General features: G+C 34.0%; 1 protein-coding gene across 1 annotated transcript in view; it reads right to left on the bottom strand.

Annotated features, from left to right (window-relative positions):
* Positions 1 to 5062: 5062 nt before the first annotated feature.
* The window catches only part of LOC149543241 (putative CoA ligase CCL7), a 45994-nt gene continuing 29487 nt past the window's right edge, over positions 5063 to 21569 (bottom strand). The window contains exons 4-6 of the mRNA XM_089796255.1: positions 5807 to 5874; positions 5563 to 5665; positions 5063 to 5414 (exon numbers count right to left, since the gene is read on the bottom strand). Coding sequence (XP_089652381.1) covers positions 5301 to 5414; positions 5563 to 5665; positions 5807 to 5874 — 285 coding nt within the window. The 3' untranslated portion in view covers positions 5063 to 5300. The remainder of the gene's footprint in view (positions 5415 to 5562; positions 5666 to 5806; positions 5875 to 21569) is intronic.

The raw sequence follows: 21569 nt of genomic DNA, 5'->3' as shown, positions 1-21569 counted from the left end.
GAGCCCAACTTAGCCCTTCACCCAATGCTTCTCTTCCCTCCCAAGGGTGAGTTAAGCCTTCACACCCATTAACAAATTCAACATTCAAACAAAACAAAGAGATCAAGGAAGAAAACTAAGAAAGTGAATGAAACACAATGCACAATCACAACGCAATACAAACATTACAATAACAATACATGATCCCATAAAAACACTCCATACTTGCAGATTCATTATGTAATGCTAAAGAAAAAATGGTCATGGTTTGAGCACCAACCTTGGTCCAAGAAAAAAGGAAATGATAGTTGATGAAGAGCTCCCTTAGCCTCCCTCCAAAACCCAAACTATCTCTAAACTTAGAGAGTGGGTGAACACCCCACTAGTTTGTCTAAGTCTCCCTAAAAAGGCTTTCCACTATATATTTTAGACTTAGTGGAGACATGGGGAAGAACTCATGTGACACTCCATTTTCGAATTGGTGGAATAATACATTGGTAAAGGGCCCCCCTAGGCTATCTAGGCATTAATATGGTCAAAATTAGGCCCCTAACATGTTCTACTATCATGTGGGTGGTCTATTTTCACACAAAGGACACTTTAGGACCACTTAATGACCCTTCAAACCCTTGGTCAAGTCTAAATTCGAATTTCCTTTTGATAGTGACTCATCCTATCACTTGTTTGGTGGGTTTACTTAATCTTTAACAAGGTAATCAGTTTAAAGATAAAATGCTACCATGACCAAATCTTAGGTGACATGTCATTAACACACAAAAACCTAAAAGTGTCAATTGACACATTAAAGCACATTAGAAATCATCATGGCATGTCTCTAATGCATTTTTTAAATTAGATTTTTCACACACACACACACACACACACACACACACACACACACAAGAAAGCTTACATTTATGAAATAAAATACATCACAACAAGGCTTTTGAACCTTCCAAAGATTTGTCTTGGCTAAACCATGTTCACGTGAGTTTGAACCTTGTTTCTCCCAATAATTTCCATGGTTCCACTTCCTGCATGCTATAAGAATTTACCTAAGGGAAAAATTCACCTAGGAACTAAGAACTCAAACACAAGCACACAGTAGACCAAAAATGGATATGATCAATTAATTAGAGTATGTTTGAATACATTGCTTTGTTTAGAATGTGATCTTTAAACACATTGGGAGTGCCTGTATATAAAGGCCTCTCAACAAGCACCTAGAATGTCTCTACAAACAACCAGAACATAAGACAACTAAGCACCTTATCCAACATTCTAGATGAATGGATAAGAATGACAAAGTCATATGTGTATAGAAGATTTGTGTGTTGTAGACAACATGTGCTTAAAAGAGGTGTAGACCCCTGTGATGTCATCATGACATCTCACATGAGTACACAAACTCCTAAGTGTCTCACAAATAAAATAATAAAATAATGCAAAATAATAAACTAATGCATTAACCTAAGTCAACTTAAGTAAGCGTAATAAGTAAATACTTATTTACACCAACACACACTAAGCTCAAGCATCAATAGTCCAAGGAGGTTATATAAAATACATATCGTAAATGCATATAAATTCAAATGTTACGTAATCCATACTAACATAATTCCATTAAATTTATTTTCTTAATAATTTCAAATAAAACATTCAAGATGTTAAAATATCAAAATCTACTTATCGCATTTAATCATAAATCATCATATTCAAATTAGCATTTCACATCACATCATAATCTATTTTCTATCCTACCATGTGTAAAGTTGCATCCATATTTGCTTGATCATCCCATACACAATATTTGGTTCTTAGTACATATCATAAATACAAAACACTACTATAAATGTCAAAATCAATAGATAAAATAAGCCACTATCCATCTAAGTCTCAAATCGATGTCAAAATATCCAAGTCCTGAGTATCAAAATACAAGTGAAAATATCTATTCTATGATGAGTCAAGGTGAGGTCTCACATTTTTTAAAGAAAAAGTAGTATATGATATTTGATATTAACTTTTAAGTAGATGCTTTTTCTAATATGACATCAAATAATTTTTTTAAATCATTCAAATAAATGAATATGGGTAAAAAATTATTTTTGGAAAACACATCCAAATTAATAAAATGTGATCACGTATCAAAATATGATTTTACATCAATAGACATTTGGTCTACTAGTGAAGTTGAAAGGTTCTTAAAGATCTTACCATAGATCAAGTCTTGTTGAGTACAAGGATTTGACACCATAAGGGATGAGGTTGAGATTGTGCCTTAGGTGAAATTGGAAAAAATGACATCCCTCAAACCTTGGCTCTTAGATGAAGAGGTATATCCTAAGCCTCATGCTCTCATATAAGATAGCTAAAATGACTTTTGGATTAAAAAAATCCTCCACTAAAAAAAGAAAATAAAAATGCTTACCTTTTTTTTTCCTTTTTTCTTTTTCTGCTTTTTAATTTTGGTTGAAAAGAAGGCTTATATTTAGTATTTGTTTTGTGTTAACCATATTAATAGTGGTGTAAATCATTTTTTAAAATCTTAATTTAAAAAAAATATCTCTCCACTAACATTATCTCTCGTAAGGATGTCAGAAATCTCTTGGGGTCCATTGTGTAGTTTTTGGAATGCAAACTAGAATTCAAACTTCTAGCAATTTGGAATAATATAACCCTAGAGAAATTTACTAGAATAATTATTTGATCTACTAAAAGAATGCATATTGTGACATCATTCTTACTTTTTCATGTACTTCAAGAGGATTAATGTGACTAGTTTCTCTCTTTCTTGGACTCATTTTTGGAACAATATAACCTTACAAAAATTTACTAGAATAATTATTTGAACTACTAAAAGAATGCATATTGTGACATCATTTCTTACTTTTTCGTGTACTTTAAGAGGATTAATGTGACTAGTTCTCTCTTTCTTGGACTCATTTTTGGAATAATATAACGTTACAAAAATTTACTAGAATAATTATTTGAACTACTAAAAGAATGCATATTGTGACATCTTTCTTACTTTTTCATGTACTTTAGAGGATTAATGTGACTAGTTTCTCTCTTTCTTGGACTCATTTTCTAAATAATATTTATTTGAAGGATTATACTTCACTATAACTATTTATTTATTTTAAAGTTATAAGTCTAGTAATATGAAAACATAAAATCATATTACATAAGAAAGTTTTTTTTTTTTTGTCAAAGATGGGTATAATCAACCAAACTTACAATAATGCATTCTATATAAAATTATGTTAACCCAACCCTAAAAGCTATACCAACTTATATTTGTAACTTATAAACTTGAGTAATGTCATCCTATACAATTATTTTATTCCTTAGTTTATTGTCTTTATGATCTCCTGTCAAGGTATTGTATCTCTCTATAGAGGACTCATCTCCTTACAAATCAATAAATACTGCCTATTTATATTTTATCTTATCCATCTTTTTTGTCCAAGACCATCAATCTTGTATACAAAATAATATCATATATCAATGTACACTTTGACCTTTACTATTTCTAAAGTATTACATTAAATACTTGGTCAATGTTGCATTTAATCAAATCAAAATTATTTCTGAACAATTTTTTTAAATTGATTACACTTACTTATGTATGTATGTATATAGATATAGATATAGATATATATAGATATATATATATATACATATATATATATATATACATATTTATATATGTGTATATATATACATATTTATATATGTGTATACATATATATATATATATATATACATATATATATATATATATATACATATATATATATATATACATATATATATATATATACATATATATATATACATACATATATATATATATACATATATATACATACATATATATATATATACATATATATACATACATATATATACATACATATATATATATATACATATATATACATACATATATATATATATATATATATATATATATATATATACATATATATATATATATATATATACATATATATATATATATGTATATATATATATATGTATATATATATATATATATGTAGATATACATACATACATACATACATACATACATATATAATTTTGAGATGTCCAAAGTTAATAGTGTACCTCTCACAACCATTACACACCAAATTAATATTTTTTCCTATCATTTATGTAGAATGTGATAATATGATTAGCTTTCAAAAGCATTAGTTTAAACTTTTGAAAGAGGGATGGTTGTAATATTTTATCTTGGTTGGAAATGAATTCTTAATGTATATAATTTCTAAGAAAAATCAAATCACAATGAAAAAAAATCCAACTAGGATCATATTAGGTAAGTACTATGCATTTTTCATAAGGTGCATGGTTTGAGGCAATGGCATGGAAAAAAATTTAGTTAAGGCGTCAATCACTTTTGAGATGACTCATCAAGCATTTCTCAAGGTTGACTCATCAAGTATGTTTGGGGTTAACAGGTTAAGCCAACATAAGTCATGTACTATAGGCTCAAGGTTAGAGTTTTCAAAACATAATATATAGAATCTTGCAATGGTATTGAGTTGTAAGGGAGATTGCAGATTGCAATAGATTGAAGTTACTAGATAATAATATTGGAATCTCTATTTAGTGAGCACAACCTAAGATTAGGTAAACCACATTGAATCTTTGTATATTCTAATACATTAATGTGTGCCTTTTAATTTTGTATTATTGACTATACTTACATGTAATTCATTTTTTTCTATCTAAATAATCTTGATAGTAATTAGTTCATTTTTTTGATAAAGATACAATATTACAATTTTTGTTAATGAAGATAAATAATTGATATATATTTATGTAAATTATAATATCAAATATTATTATTTATATAATTACTTGACATACTTATATCTAAAAATATATACATGCAGCTTAATACTGAAATGTATGAGATTTACCAAACATAGAAAATAACATACATGTAACCACCTATTTGAATATATTGAATATTTTCCTAAAAAATGAGTATAGAAAAATAAAAGCATAATATTATCATTTTCTAGATTGGCTTTGCATCACATTAAAGATATTTACATAAATTATAATTATATTATAAACATACGAGAGCATAAATATACTTTTGAAAAGCCGTTATGAACTATAATTTAGTTGACTAATGGTATCAACAAGAGATAAAGGCTCGTGCAAATATTTTAATCTAATCTATAATTGCATAAAAAATTGAGTAAGAATAGATAGATATATGGAATTATATGTTGCATAACATTTTGATTGAGGACTTGTGTCTAAATTTATGTATATGGTGCTTATAACTTTGATTTGATATTATTGACTAGCTCTCGTCGAAGGATCTTTCCCGAAGTAGATCTAGGTAGCATTTTGACAAAGAATACATTGTGTAACCTTTTAAATGGTGCTACCTAAAATTAAAAAAAAAAGACATTAGAAATATACAATAATTAATTACAAATTTAAATGCATGAGTAAATTGTAATATTATAAACCATAATATTATATACTAAATATGTTAAAAGCATATTTTATTATTAAGCTAATTTTAACTATTACCTGCTTAGAAACAAACTCCATCACATCTTGTTTCTTCAAACAACTTCCCATAGAAAGGACAATGTATGCAATAGGGACCTCTCCTAATTGTGCATCAACTTGACTACACAAATGAACTTATAATTTAGAAAAAAATGTAAACTATTATCAACATCTTTGTAACTTTATTTACTAATAATACATATTTGAAAATTAATTATTTAAATCATAAATGCATACTTAAATTAAAAAATATCACATTTACCGAATAATTGCTGCATCCACAATTTCTGGATGTGTAAGCAAAAGTGCTTCCAACTCAGCTGGAGCTACCTAAAGACAATATAGACATGAATTATGTTTTCAAATGCACGTAAATAAATAATCATAATTTTTTTATTAGTGATTATTATATTGATTGAAATCATTAAATAAATCATGTAGCTTACTTAAATATGATACTTATACACTTGTAAAAATCCAATAAGTACTTGCACATTTACTTTAAATTTTAATCTAGATGTAAAATATCTATTTTAGTAAATATCTACCATACAAAATTCTCTAGGGCACAAAGACACAGAGTAATAATGTGTTTGTGCGAAAATCCTAAAGTGTGAGCTTCAACAAGCAGATGAGCTTTAATATGCCAAAAATAGATATTTCCCCTAATATTTGTTCTCCAAACACTATCTGAATCAAATAAGATAATTTAAAATATCTAACCAAAATTATAAAGAATTTTCTTATCTAGATCAACAAAATCTCAAGTTTTTCCTTCTAAACTTTCACCATTCTACCAAAAATTCCTTATATTTGCTTCCCAATATTTTTCTTTGGCCACTTACCTTCCTTGACCCAAAAAATGCAATATATTTTACGTAATGAGGTTGTTAGAAATAGGAAATACTTAGAGGGGGAGGGGGAGATGAATCATTGTTCCACAAACTTTTTCCCAACTATGGATATCATGAATAAATTTTAAACTTGCATATATGATCAAACTAAAAAGTATACATAACGGAAACTCTAGCCAAGGGAAAACCCTAACGAGGATGGTTCCCACAAAATGATCCACTAATTAAAAGTATCTTATGAAATATATTGATTATGTTGGGTGTCTATGACATCCATATAGTGCATTTTTCCTTGTTAGAAGCCTCAGTCCATGCATATACAATATTACAATCTGCATACAAAAGGTATAGATACAAAGACCTTTTACACAATGTTGATATCTTCAGTATTTGATTTTTTATTTAGGCACCTTCTTAAAAAGTTGATCATACATCCATACTACTTTTTACTCTCATCAAATTCTGGTCATACACTTATTACAAACAAAATTTCTTCCTTTATACCAAATTCTTTCATCTTGTTGGCCTTGCTATTTGGTACCTTGCTACATCTTTTGAATTAACTTAATCCATGTGTGGGTTAACATCTAGTATTTCATCCCAACATTGTTAAAAAAATATTTGTGTGTTATTTTAACCATGTAATCTATACATCCTATACTACCCTACCTTAACAGTTCATGGCCTTAAGTGCATCCAATAAATCACACTAAAACAAAAACTTCTACTATTCACTATTTTGCAAAATAATACTTAGAAAACTTTCTAAGTCCAAGTATCTAAAATTCAATAATATGTTTTTCTCTCTTCATAGTAGGTGTATGTTTTCATAAATAAAAACCCTATATCATCCTCATACATCCTCTTAGCCAAATTTTCAACAATGTCCCCCTTTGGCATTGATGGCAACATATGGGAAATTTGGCTTAGTTATAAAAACTCTTCAAAATTGTGGCCCTATAAAAAATTCAAAATTTTGTATCATCTTCAAAATATGTACCATCTTACATTCATACTTATCCTACTTATAACTCCTTACAATAAAGTATACTTAGCAAGTTTTATATCATTATCTCCCCCCACCTTTGATGTCAATGTCAAAGGTGAGTCAAAATTATGTTACCTTCTTCTCTTCATGCTTGTTGAATATTCAAAAGTTCCATGCATTCTACAAAAGTATACTTAAGATGGGTAAACTCATTTTCCCATGTGTCTTTAACTTCCTCAAATACACTCATCAATGCAAATAAGCCATAAGATTCAATCTGTAGTGCCTGCCCTTGTTTAAATTTTTCTAGATACATTGTTGCTATCATGGTCGAACTCTGTTAGAATAGTTTTATGATGATGGTTAGTAGCATTGTTTTGAGATCATCAGATATTGTGCTATGGATTCATTTGATATATGATGAGATTACTTAGACTCTACATTTCATGTATGCATGATGATTATTACATTATTCTTAGTATTGATGATGATTAGTTAGATGGTTTATTATCACATGTGTTTTCTTATGGATACTTACCCCATACTTGTGTGTATGGTGTGCATGTTTGTTTCTTATTTATGGCATTTTTGATGTGGTTAAGGAAGGGATTCGTAGTCACCTGCTTGTCGGAATCTACACGATGCACCACTTCCTACCATTTCCTGTTTAGCTTAGCATATATATATTGTATGTACATGCATGGATTTTATGCAGGTTGTAGGTACCGAGTATCGACTTCCCTGAATTGCCAGGATGAGTGTACCCTATTACACTATCTCAATGGTAAGAGAGGGGAGATAAATTCTCAAGTCCAAATCCTAAACCCTTAAACCATTTGTCCTAGAAAGGTAGGACAAGTATCTGAGATGTTTTACCTTCCAAATGCGTTGGATGATGTAATTCATGATTTTAACCCCTTAGACTGATTTTGTATGGATTGTTCTATGATGGGTTTTCATATTTTATTTTGGAAGTCTTTGGTAAATTTTCTATTAATTAAGTCTAAAAATTAAAAGATTCTATTAACCATTGTTAATTGTAAATTTATATATATACATATATATTAATGTTTTTAAATAAAATTTATTAAATGCTAATTTAAATAATTAATTAAAATTTAATTATTTTATGAATAATGGCTAATTGAAGTTTTATTTGATTTAATTAAAGTTTTAAATCATTTAGATAGTAATAATAAGAGGAAAACTTATATTAAATTTTCTATTGTTCTAGGGAAATACGATGGGGGTTTAATGTATATATAATATATCCTTAGAACATTTTAGAAAATCATTTTAAAGAGTAGTAGAGGAAAACTTCGACCTATCAAAACAAAAACATGGGTTAGGAAAACGTACAAAATTTTCTTTCACTCAATGTCTTAATACAAAAATTGGAACCCCATATTTAATTCAGCTATGTGATTTTAATGAACCAAAACATGTGCTTGCATTTCGTGTTTCTTTATGCTTCCTGTTTTGGGTTTGGGTTGTGTTGGTGTTTGAAAATGCTGGAGGGTTTTCAATTATCCCAATGAGAATATGACATATCTAGGGGCAGCTAACTCCCATTTTCAACATGCCATTTCAGACACCGAGCCAACTATAAGGCATGACCCTTCTTCTTCTTCAGGCTTTGCAAAACCTAGGCAGGTGGACCTATAGATTCTTTATATGGTACCAGTTATCAAAGCATACACTAAATCTAATGTAAAGCAGATGAAAACCCCTAAATCTTCTATACTTAACAAGGAATCACACTCATGAAATAGCTAAGAACATAACTTATGAAACTGGCAAGCTAAGTGCAGGTTAACATTGAATAGCTTTCAACATAAAAGGGAAAATTGACTTAATATGTTGATAACAGCAAGACCAAGTATGAGCAATAGAACTTAACGATCCTATCTCTGACTAGTGCCTTATCTATTGGGTAATTAAAATAAATTACAACAGTAAATCTCCTGGAAACCTCTAACATAATTCCTACATCAAGATCCCTGATCTATCTTTCACCTTGTGAATAGACATCTGCTTCATATTTGAATCTCATACTTAGACAATCCTTTCATGAAATCAGTAAACCCTGTGATAAACACCAAGCAGTTACATGGCTCTTTGTTCCATAAGAAAGATATTTCAATCACATACATCACTAAATGAGATGCAACCTAATCTATTGTCTTTGATCACAAACTAGAAAAGATTACAGATCCACAAACAGGAGACAAGATTCAAACTGAATTTGAAACCATTGCTACTCTTTATTTGCTTTCCTTGAAACCAAATACATGGAATGTACAAAAATTAACTCATAAATCACCTAACAGACCAGAACTATCTGCATAAAACTTAATTGTTGTTCATACAAGAAGAAATGTTGAAGAATGGTATCACAGTCAAGGAAACACATCAAAATTGGAACCAGAATATGGTCTCATAGTAATGTGCAAATTTTCTCCCCAGAACTGGAACCAATTCGTTTCTCAGTGACAAAGACTGGAACCCCCCTAGTGAGAAAGATATAGGTTGAAGGAACTCCTAGATTGAATCTGCAATCGACATCTGTCCACATGAAATTCCCTTTCTTTGCCATGAAAAGACTCTCTCTAAATTCTCTCTGCAATTGAATATTTGATTTGGTTTCATCATTTCTATAACTAATTTGCAAATATCCTTTCCTGAATGATGAAAACTTGTTGAGTTGTCAAAATATTTGAAAATCCATTGGAATGCTTGGCAAAATTCAAGTTTTACTGAGTGAATGTGAGCAAAGTGAACTCCAACTGCATTCTCACCAAGGTTTATTGATCCTCTAACTGGATTTTTAGTTTCTACCCATTCTACTGAGCAAGCCCCAAATTTCACGTTTCTAGCTCTAACTTAAACCAGGAAGCACTTGTGCAAAAAAAAAACTCCATAATCGAAAATTTTGTCTTCTCTCGATTCCAACGATATATAATATCGCTATATTAGCCTTCCAGAATGTCCAAAATTTTGGTTTGAAAAATGCCCTTTTGTTATGAAACTCTGGCTTATTTGCAACATTTGATTTTAAATTTTGAAAAATTTAAAATATTCTAAGGTCAGAACTTTATATTAAAGTCCTTTTCGAGTTTTAAAAAGAATTACACCGGCATTCATTTTGCATAAAATGATTTAAGAATTATTTTTCATTTTCCTTCACAACTTTCCTTGCCCTTTGAATCTGAGGTCAAACTTTGGTTTGATCGACTTGATGACACATGTCACTCATTGATTGGCTCGCCTAGTCTACATCACATGCCACATGTCATCACCATATCAACCCTTGCTATGTCACTATCTGAGTCAACAACCGCCACGTCATTAGCAACATAGCGACAGAATGATACGTGTCATCCTCTGCCACATCATCACCTTGGAAAGTGTGCTGCATGTCAATTTTTTACTGGTTCTGACTATTCAACCAGCGCCATGTGGAATTTTGCAATTTGCTACTCGACCTGTACAGCCACTACCTCATCATCAGCTACTCTAGGCCCAATGACACGTGTTAGCACCACCTCCACCATCGCTATGTCGCCATAGTTAACTAGCGAGCACTTCTTGTTGGTGAGATAGTGACACTCGCTTAATCAGGACACATGTATCAATCTCCTTCCTCGATCTATTTTTGCCATGTCATCTCGTGTGCAGTTTGGTTTAAAATTATTTCATCATCACTAATAGCTGCCTGATGTCATCGGACCCCACTTCACAAGGCTTTCCTTATAAAAGGATTCTTTCTTAAGACAACAAACATTTGGTGTGCACAAGTATTTAAGAAATAAAAACTTCCTCACGAAAATAATGTGGGATAATTGTTCTGTATTGTTTCTTTGTATCGGGTTTCCTGCCTTTTTAGTGTGCCTCTTCATCTTAAATTGTAGGAAACTCCCTTTGTTTTGACTCGTGATTCATCATGGACTCCTTTTAGCCTGTTCCTCTCTAAGATGTGACTCTCTTCAATGTGTTGGCACCTTTTATATTAGTTGTTCATTTCTCCTAACTTACATAGGCAGTCTCTATCATTGGCATGGATTTCACTCTACTGCGGATTCAATTGTGGTTGCCCCTGCACGTGTTTCTTGACCTCTTTGCTATCTTCATTGGTGGCTTCCATTTTCTGTCGATCTACTATGGGTCTTGTTCAATCCAATCCCCTACGCTAGTTTGTGTCTTGGCCAGTTTCCTTTTACACTACAACTTTTCCACTTTGACAAGCATCATTTTATGAGGCTCCCCTATAACTTTGGACTACCTGTGGAGGGAAACAAGAAAGTCCCTTTCATAAGCAAAGGTTGTATGGCAGTGGGCTCTCACTGTTATGTGCCTTTTAGTGTTGTCAATGCCCTTCATTATCAAAATTCTAAAGTAATTTTAACATGAGATGAACACTTAATTTCCTTGGTTGCATGTAGAAATGGAGAAGGAAAAGTTGAACTTTGAGAGTTTGGGCAAATGTATAAAGTCTTCTTATGCTAATCTTTGTTGGGACCAAAGAGATCTCCTACATGTGGATACCCCTCACCACTTTCCTTCATCTCAAAATCATCCCAATCATATTTGGCTTGCACATTTTTATTCCGTACATAGGCAGAATGCCCCAAGCTTGTGAGCACAACACTTTTCTCATCCATGTTGACAATTATATGTGTCTTGCATTTATTACAAGTACACATACTACTTGACTTGAAGAAGGTATAAATGTATATCTAACACTCAATGAATTACAATTGTGCCCTTTCAAAATATGCACAATCCTAGATACCTATCAGCCTGATGCAATTAGTCGGGCCCCCAGTGGGTTCGGCTAAAATAAATTTCATTTTCAAACAACTAAACTGCAAAATTGACTTATTCATCCTCCAACCCTGATTTGAAATAAATTGGACCAATGATCTGCCATTAAAACTCATTTTATCACTTTATTTCAACTTTTCACTTTTGCCCCAGAAGGTCAGTTGACTGGCCTTAAAAATTGACCCAAACCTCTGACTGGGCTCTGAAATCTGGCACACTGAATCTCTGTTCTACATACTTGTAGCACGTCAAATCTTGCCTCATTACAAATTTGGGGTCAAAAGACATTCGTTGTCAAAGTTGACCTTTCAAAACTTCCTACAAGAAAACATGTTAGTAAGTAATAAACTGGGTCTGGATTTGGCTTTGAAAATTGGGAAAATGGACACTTGGGAAAATGAAACTCGGGATGTTGGTTTTCTATCATGAGAAAATTATGAATCTTGGATTTGGGCTCATGATGAATAATAGGACGTATTTGGCGGACAGTCAAAGTGAGCTACTAAGAATTGTTGACTTGAAACATTGACAAGATAACAATTTTTGGAAATGGAATCGACCTAGAAAAGTGTGCATATGGATTCGTCAAGACTTAGAAACTAGCACACTTGGAGTATTTTCAGTGGACAACACAGGGGTACAATCCATTCAATCTTACCAATCAAAGATTAGGTGTTATGACGTCACAAACATGTTAGGAATAAGGTGTCTCAACCTTGTATAATTCCTATTCTTATTATTATTTGTTTTGTAAATGTATTCCTGCAAATAATATGTAAATGTGAGTGTACATGTCTAGCTGGCATGTTGATCACTTACATGTGTTAGCATCTTGAAGTGTGTAAAGGAGATCATGGCTGAAAAGGTTATGATGGATTTCTATGAAGCGTAATAGCTATTTAAGGAATGAGCTATGATAGGTGTAAGAGCATCTTATGACATGGGGCCTTTTTTGGGTGCCCAAGAATAAGTGGTTGGTGTGTGTAAGAGAATATGTCAAAAATAGGTTGGTATGACGGATTCCCTTACACTTCTCTTGTGACCACTATTTTTGGTGGATTCTATGACAAGCTGTCATTGCCTATCAAGGGATGGATGCCCTTTTCTTGGTATTGCATGTACATGTGGCATTGTGCATGGTTCTTGGTGGTTGAGCCATGAAAAATGCCCAACTCCTTTGTGGTTATTTTTTTGGGTCTTAAGATGTTCATAAAAGTAGTATTGCATGTTGAAAATGTAAGAGGAAGAGGAGAGTGTGCAGGTACTGAGGTGTTGTTGTTGTTGTCGTTAAACTTTCATTGCAAGTGTATTGTAACCTTGTGTTGAAGATAATACATTGTGCAGGTTTTGAATGGGTGGGGTTGTTTTACAGAAAGGTTTTTCCCCACCAAAAAATCTTTGTGTTATGTGTTTCTTTCTCTATCTATTTTCTGTATGCATGGTTGGTTGCAATATTGTTGGTTATATGATATCGAATTTGCAAGTGTAAATTTTTTTAAAGGATTTGCACCATACTTTCCTTAAGAGATTTGTGTAGGAAGCTATTTCCACACCTGATTTTCCTTACAAAACAGGGGTACAAATCAATCTACACTTTATGACACCAGTAAAAAGATAGAAATTGTATTTGGAATCACGTTTGAAAACTAATCAAAGGGATTCATCAAGAGTGAAAAATTGAAACATAACAAGTCTCTGACATCAAAAATGCAACAAAAAAGGAATTTTAGCATTTCGGTCACTGGGTAAAAAGTTATAGCTCATCAAACAAGGCTTCCTAGAAATGTGTGCAATTTGAAAATGTGTGAAAATAGTAAACTACCAACTTTGAGGGATTCAAAACCTAGTCAAATGAACTCAAAATATATTGAAATCTGAAACATAAGTTCTCAGGTATGGACACTAGACATTCCCAAAGCGATAAGTCCTAAAACATTTTTGGGTGTGAGATATTTGATTGCAAACATGCCCTCCTGTCACTGTTTAACACAGGGTGAAATGCAGATTTGAAATATGCTTGAAACAGGACTTCATGAAACAACTCAAAATGTTAGTTATCATTGTGAAATGCTTAGACAAGCTGAATGGCAGGCATTAGAAACATTAAACACCTCAGGGGCCTTAGACTGACAGTCGGGTACATAATCATTTAAAAGCATTTAAAGGGCTTAAAAATCTCAATGGTACTCAAAATTGGAAAGGCAATTTTGAGTCCCAATAGGTTGACTAGTTGGTTGACCAGTTATAGGACATCTACCTGAGGCTCAAGGTTATTATTTGTGATGTCATCATGATTTCTTTTGATCTCAATCTTTATAAACCTAACCATGGTTATGAGATGGTATGTTGATTGATATTGTTTCCAATCTTATTGTGTAAGCTGTGACATATGCAACTATTTATGAGTTATCAATCAGTTGTATTTGGATTACTTTCCAGTCACTTTGATAGGAATGACTTATTTATTTGATCTTGATGATGTCATGTTGTGACATATTTTGACTCGACCATTTTGGAGTCTTTGATCAGTATTACTTTGAGATACTTTTTGGTTGCTTGTTGAGAACCAATGGATATAATGATTATCAGTGATACCTTCAGTTGCCAATAAAGAACTATTGTGGTCATGATTATCTATGGATGCTTTTATGTTGCTCATGGAGATTTGATGCTCTTATTGTGGATTATCTTTTGGTATTTTTGCAGTCACTTGTATAGGACTGTAGTGATTTTGTGATTTGTGATTCCATGAGCCTAGGGTAGGTTATCTACTTGTAGTGTCAGGAAGTGGCTTGCAATGGGGGCCAGGGCCCTAAGTGGTTGCTAGGGTAACTCATTATAAGTTGTTTAATAAGTGAAAACATTACACCTAATAAAGATTTAAATGAACCTAATAAGATAATTTCTTGTTCTTGCCCATGCATCCAGTACTAGTACAGACTAGGATGGGATTAGAGAGAACGCTTGGTTGTGACCTTGCATTCCATAGTATGCCTCATCAGTATGAGAGGATACTAGTGGTTGCATAGGGATCACTAGGGGGTCGGGGTCTATAGAGAGACTACCAGGGTAACTCTAGTATGATCCGTGTGATGGCACTTTCCCACTTACATAGTAGGTTTCCTACATGTCTTTGTTGTGCCTCTGGGATTAGATGTTAGTTTGTGTTGGAACCTTTGAGTTAGTATACTTTTAGGATTCCTAGAATTAGAAAGTACTTGTGCTATGTGATTTTGATTTTTTTTTGAGACTTGAGATTATATCCTCAGCGTAGTGGGAGTGGACCATTTAGGTTCCATGCGGTTGGGTGGTAGTGCTTATTCACTCTTACCATTTAAGATCTATCTGAGACACTATGGCTGATTCATTCTTTGTTGGCATCTATCTTCACTCTATTCATGGATTATGATGGTGGACATGTATTCTTATATTGATGATTAACATATGATAGATGATGTTATTTACTTATCTTATGCTTTATCTTGCATGTTAGATTTCTTTCTGCATATGATGTAGTATGTTATAGGAGTGACATTCCTACTATGATAATACCGATGATCTCTTTGGTTACTTGGGATGTTACACATGAAGGGATGGCTAGGGCCCACGATGGTCTAATGATGCTATTTATGGTTGGGAGGAACCGTGCACTTAGTTAGTTGTGTTTGTGATGTATGGTTATACTTTATAATGGATGTTTATATCTTCTATGATGATGTTTCATGTATGGTATTTGGTTTCATTTACTTTATTGCACTTGCATCATGGATTAGATTAGGATGATATACTTTATTTTCATATGTATATTCTTTTAAGCCTTTCATACCCTGTGACATGTACAGTGGATGATTGAGCATTCATAAATGTAATTTATTAAGGGACATTTGGAACCAAAGTATATTGTTTTCAGAATGTTGGACTTTTCATTATTGTTTCATGTGGATGTGGTATTAGATGGAATTAATATTATTTAATTTAATGGTGATTCAACATTAAGGGATCCTTAAAGAATGTAACTTGTTATGTATGTTTATTCACATTTTTAGTTAAATGTTGTTATTATTTCAGTTACTATGTGTATGTTGTGAATGGTTCTACTTTCATGTTTCAAAAAAAAAATGCTACCAACTTAGTGAAATTTTAGGTTAATTCTTTTGGATCCCTTGGTGAGGTGTTACATTTGGTATTAGAGACTGAGTTTCTACATTGAGAGCTCTGGGTATTTTGGAACAAAAATAGGACTTTGAACTATCATGTGTATCTCTTTCAAACTTGAAACTAGGTGAACTAAAATAGAACTTAAACTGTTACTTGCATACGCAACACTTAGCTTTCAAACTAAAAATTTTACTTAAACCTAAACATAGGCAAACTAAAATTGAACTTAGTCTTTTGTAAAACTTGTACCTTTTATGCTATACAGTAGCATGCATTATGGGTGTAATAGTACTTTGTATCTTGGATATTGTTCTAGGATGGTATCTGGGACAAGGCCTTCTGTTAGAAGTCATGGTAGAGGCCGTGGAAGAGGCTATAGATGTGGAAAAGCTATCGGTATCAATGAGTCTATCCATGGAGGGCCTTCTCAAGAAGAGAGAAAGGGAGAGCATGTTAGTAAGCAGTAGGAAGAGAGCCTTAGAGGGGACCAAGATGAGTCTAAGGAGGTTAACTTGAGATAGATGATGCAGACCATTCTTGATCGCCTACCTCCTATTTAGGATTAGCATAGAGCACATCAATCAGAACATGAGCATAGATCTAGGTCTAGGAGCCCTTAGAGGGATTGACATAGATCCATTGTATCTACTCAGATGAAGGACCTTTTGAGATCCAAGGTCAAGCCCTTTAACGAGCAGGGTTCTGGATATGTGGCCTAGCAGTTGCTTATTTCCCTTGACAAGATTTTTTCCATGGAGGACTTTGACAGTAATGTTAAGGTGAGATTTTCCATTACCAACCTAGAGAATTTTGGGGCCACTTGGTGGATAATTGAGGAAAAGAAGCTGGGCATATATATGAACAGTGTCACTTGGGAGCTATTCTTAAAGAGTTTTCGCTAGCGATTCCTACCAGAGGAATGGAAGTAGTAAAGGGTAGATGAGTTTCATAACCTCAGGCAGTATTCTATGACTATAACAGAGTATGAGCACAAGTTCTATGAGCTCATGTCCTTTTTAGGATTCAGTGACAACTCAGCTCAGTTGACACAACACTTTATTAGGGGATTGGACAACCATATAACTAGGGGTGTCAAGGTATTTGAGCCTAAAACCCTCAAAGATGTGGTACAATGAGCCATTCTTGTAGAACAAAGTGTCAACCTTGGTCAGGGAGGTTTTGTGGGAGTACCTACAGCATCAAGATCTAAGGGCAACCACAACTAAGGTGGAAATAGGAAGCCTCCTTTTCCTAAGGGGAAATAGTATCAGCAGCAGTCTCAGTAGACACAACAGTAGAAGGGATCATACCTTCAAGCTCAAGGAGGTGGTGGAGGTTCTAACTTCAAGAACAACTGCAATGCTTGATGCAATAAACAAAATCAACACACTCAGCCCCCATAGAGCAGTCAGTCTTTTGTTAGCAGGGATAGCTATCAGCAGTAAAATGCACCACCTATAGGGAGAGGATCTGGAAAAAGTACAAGATGTTTTACATGTGGGCAGGTTGGACATTATGCAGCTCATTGTCCATAGTGAGCACCTCGGTATTTAGGTCCTAGGCCAGCAACATCAGTGCCTATAGGTAGAAATGCAGGTAGAGCTCATAAAGTGTTTGCAGTAGTAGATCACCATCAGGCAGACCATCAAGGAATAGTGGTTGAAACCATAGGAACTATTCAAGGTACACCTCTTTCAGTGTTGTTTGATTCAAGTGCTACAAATTCATTTATTTCTCCATCTTTAGTTGCTAAGAGTAAGCTGGATGCGGTGAAGCAAGATCATGGTTGGCAAGTGGAACTAGCCTCAGGTAGTAAGGTCTCCACAGATTTTGTAGTTCATAAGTGTGGGCTTAGCATAGGAGGATTTGATACTATAGTTGACCTTTGGGTTGTACCTCTTGGTTCCTATGATGTGGTTTTAGGTATGGACTAGCTTGGCACTCATAGAGCTAGTATAGACTGTAGGAAGAAGATTATTATGTGTCAGGATGACCAAGGGAAGGATGTGAAGATTATTGGGATACCGAGGCCTATATCTCTATGGATGGTTTTTGCTATGCAATTGAAGTGGAGCTTCTGTAAGGGATGTTAGATATTTGTTTTCATGGTAATTGAACTTGATGAGGAAGATCCTATAAGAAAGACTTTAGATCACCCTTTTCTATAGGAGTACACAGATGTTTTTCCAAGTGATTCATGGCATGCCCCTGAAAAGGGACATCGATTTCAGAATTGATCTTATTCCAGGAGCAAAACCTATCTCTAAAGCTCCTTATTGTATGACTACTTAGGAATTGGGTGAGTTGCATCTTCAGCTAGAGGAACTTTTGGCCAAAGGGAGCATTCGACCTAGTGTGTCACCATGGGGAGCTCCATTTCTCTTTGTGAAAAAGAAAGATGGTTCTTTGCAGCTTTATATTGATTACAAATAGCTAAATAAGGTAACAATAAAGAATAGGTATCCTCTACCAAGGATCGATGACTTATTTGATCAGATCAAGGGAGTTATAGTATTCTCCAAGATCGACCTTAAGTCGGGATACCACCAACTTCACATTAAGGAAGTTGACATTCACAAGACCACCTTTCAAACTCACTATGGGCATTATCAGTTCACCATGGTACCTTTTGGGTTGACAAATGCTCCATCAATTTTCATGAGCTTGATGAATGGGGTGTTTTGATCTTATCTTGACAAGTTTGTACTTGTGTTCCTTGATGATATATTGATATATTCTAAGTCTTAGAAGGAGCATGAGGAACACCTATGATTGGTTTTACAATGCTTGAGAGACAATCGGCTTTATGCCAATGCAACTAAGTGTGAATTCTTCAAATTAGAGATTCAATATTTAGGGCACGTAATATCAGGTGATGGTATTTTGATAGACCCTACAAAGATCCAGGAAATAGTAGATTGGCCTACACCATCTAATGTGTCAGAGATTCATAGCTTCATGGGTCTAGCTAGTTATTATCACAGATTTGTCCAAAACTTCTCCATAATAGCGCATCCTACCACTTCCCTTCAGAGGAAAGGAAAGAAGTTCATATGGATGGAGAAATGCGAGGAAGCATTTTGGAAGCTCAAGGAGCTTTTGACTAGTGCACCAATCTTAGTAGTACCTAAGCCAGAAGGTGATTTCATGGTATGCACAGATGCTTCGCTTGAGGGAATTGGAGCAGTTTTAATGCAAAATGGATGGGTGATTGCATATGAATCACACAAGCTCAAGGATCATGAGCTAAATTATCCTACACATGATCTTGAGTTAGCAGCAGTAGTTCATGCTTTGACAAGGTGAAGATATTTTTTTGTTGGGACACAAATTCGAGCTACATAGTGAACATCACAGTCTTCAGTACATTTTCACTCCACCTAATTTGAATGTTTGCCAGAGGCGATGGATGGAATTTCTATGTGAGTATGAATTTGAGGTAAAGTACATTCAAGGAAAGGAGAATGTGGTGGTAGATGCTTTGAGTTGCAAGAGACATGTGATATCATCAATGACTCTTAGTGTGGATTTGAGGAGTCAAATTCTTCAAGCACTTCTTACAGATTCTTGGTACTAGGAGGTGTGTAGAGAGATAGATTCAAGAAGACCTTTGGAGGGTAAGTTTTTAAGATATGTCCTACTAGAGCCAAATGGTCTTTTGAGACATTCAAGAAGGATTTATGTGCAGCTACAGGATGAGCTTCGCACCTTGATTCTAGCAGATGCCCATCGTGCACCTTACTCGGCACATCCATGTGTCAAGAAGATGCATGCTGATTTACAACGCTTATTCTATTGGTCAGTGATGAAGTGAGACATTGCTAATTATGTGGCTAGGTGTCTTGAGTGTCAGAGAGTTAAGGAAGAACACTAGCATCTGACAAGACTCTTGCAACCAAATCTCATTCCTTCGTGGAAGTGGGACATCATCTCTATGACTTCATAGTAGGATTACCTATGACTGCTTGTCGTCATGATGCTATCATGGTCACCATTGATCGGTTAACTAAGGTGGCACATTTTTCACCAATAAAGTCTTTCTACATGACAACTTCTGTAGCTAATGTCTTCATGCGTGATATTGTGAGACTACATGGTATTTCTCGAAAGATCATTTCAAATAGGGACCCTGTGTTCACATCTGCATTTTGGACATTGCTGCAACAGCTTGGAGCATAGTTGAATTTCAGTTAGGCATATCACCTAGAGACAGATGGTCAAACAGAGAGGGTGAATCAAGTTTTGGAAGATATGTTAAGGATGTATGTGATGGATAGGCAGACACATTGGGAGGACTATCTCTACCTAGAGGAGTTTTCTTACAACAATGGGTATCACAGTTCTATTGGCATGGCACCATTTTAGGCTTTATATGGATGTCCTTTTCATACACCCTTGAGTTGGGATAGTCTTGAGGATCGCATCCTATTGGGTCCTGAGATGCTTCATGCTATGGAACAACAGGTAGTGCATATCTGTGAACACTTGACTACGACACAGGATAGGCAAAAAAATTATGTTAATGCACATAGGAAAAATAAGCAGTTTGCTATGGGAGACAAGGTATTCTTGAGAGTGCATCTGTGGAAGAGTCTGATCTAATACAAAAAGGGTTCAAAGCTAGCACCTCGCTTTGTGGGACCATTCGAGATTCTTGAGAGGATTGGCCCAGTTGCTTATCGCCTTGCTTTATTGCCATCCTTAGGTCGCATTCATGATGTTTTTCATGTTTCAGTACTTAGGCAGTATATCCCTAATGTAGTACATATTCTTGATTGTAATGCATTGTAGGTAGAGGACATGTAGCTAGTTTTGGAGCCAGTTTGTATTCTGGAGCAACGGGAATTGACCCTCAGGGGTCGAACCATAGAGCAAGTAAGGGTTCAATGGGACCCTACTGATGACTCTTCAGCTACATGGGAGGATGCAGCTAGATTACAGGAGTTTATCCCTACTTTTTTGTAGGCTTCCAAGAGTAAGCCTAATCCTAGGGGGGTGGATGTAGTGCCTGCCCTCATTTACATTTTTCTAGATACATTGTTGCCATCATGGTCGAACTCTGTTAGACTAGTTTTATGATGATGGTTAGTAGCATTGTTTTGAGATCATCAAATATTGTGCTATGGATTCAGTTGATATATAATGAGATTACTTAGAATCTACATTTCATGTATGCATGATGATTATTACATTATTCTCAG

The sequence above is a fragment of the Cupressus sempervirens genome, chromosome 8, assembly GCF_028749045.1.
Source record: "Cupressus sempervirens isolate cs-2001-9-10 chromosome 8, ASM2874904v1, whole genome shotgun sequence".
NCBI classification, from domain to species: domain Eukaryota; kingdom Viridiplantae; phylum Streptophyta; class Pinopsida; order Cupressales; family Cupressaceae; genus Cupressus; species Cupressus sempervirens.
Note: the sequence above shows the minus strand (reverse complement) of the source record. Positions and strands in the feature narration are given on the sequence as shown.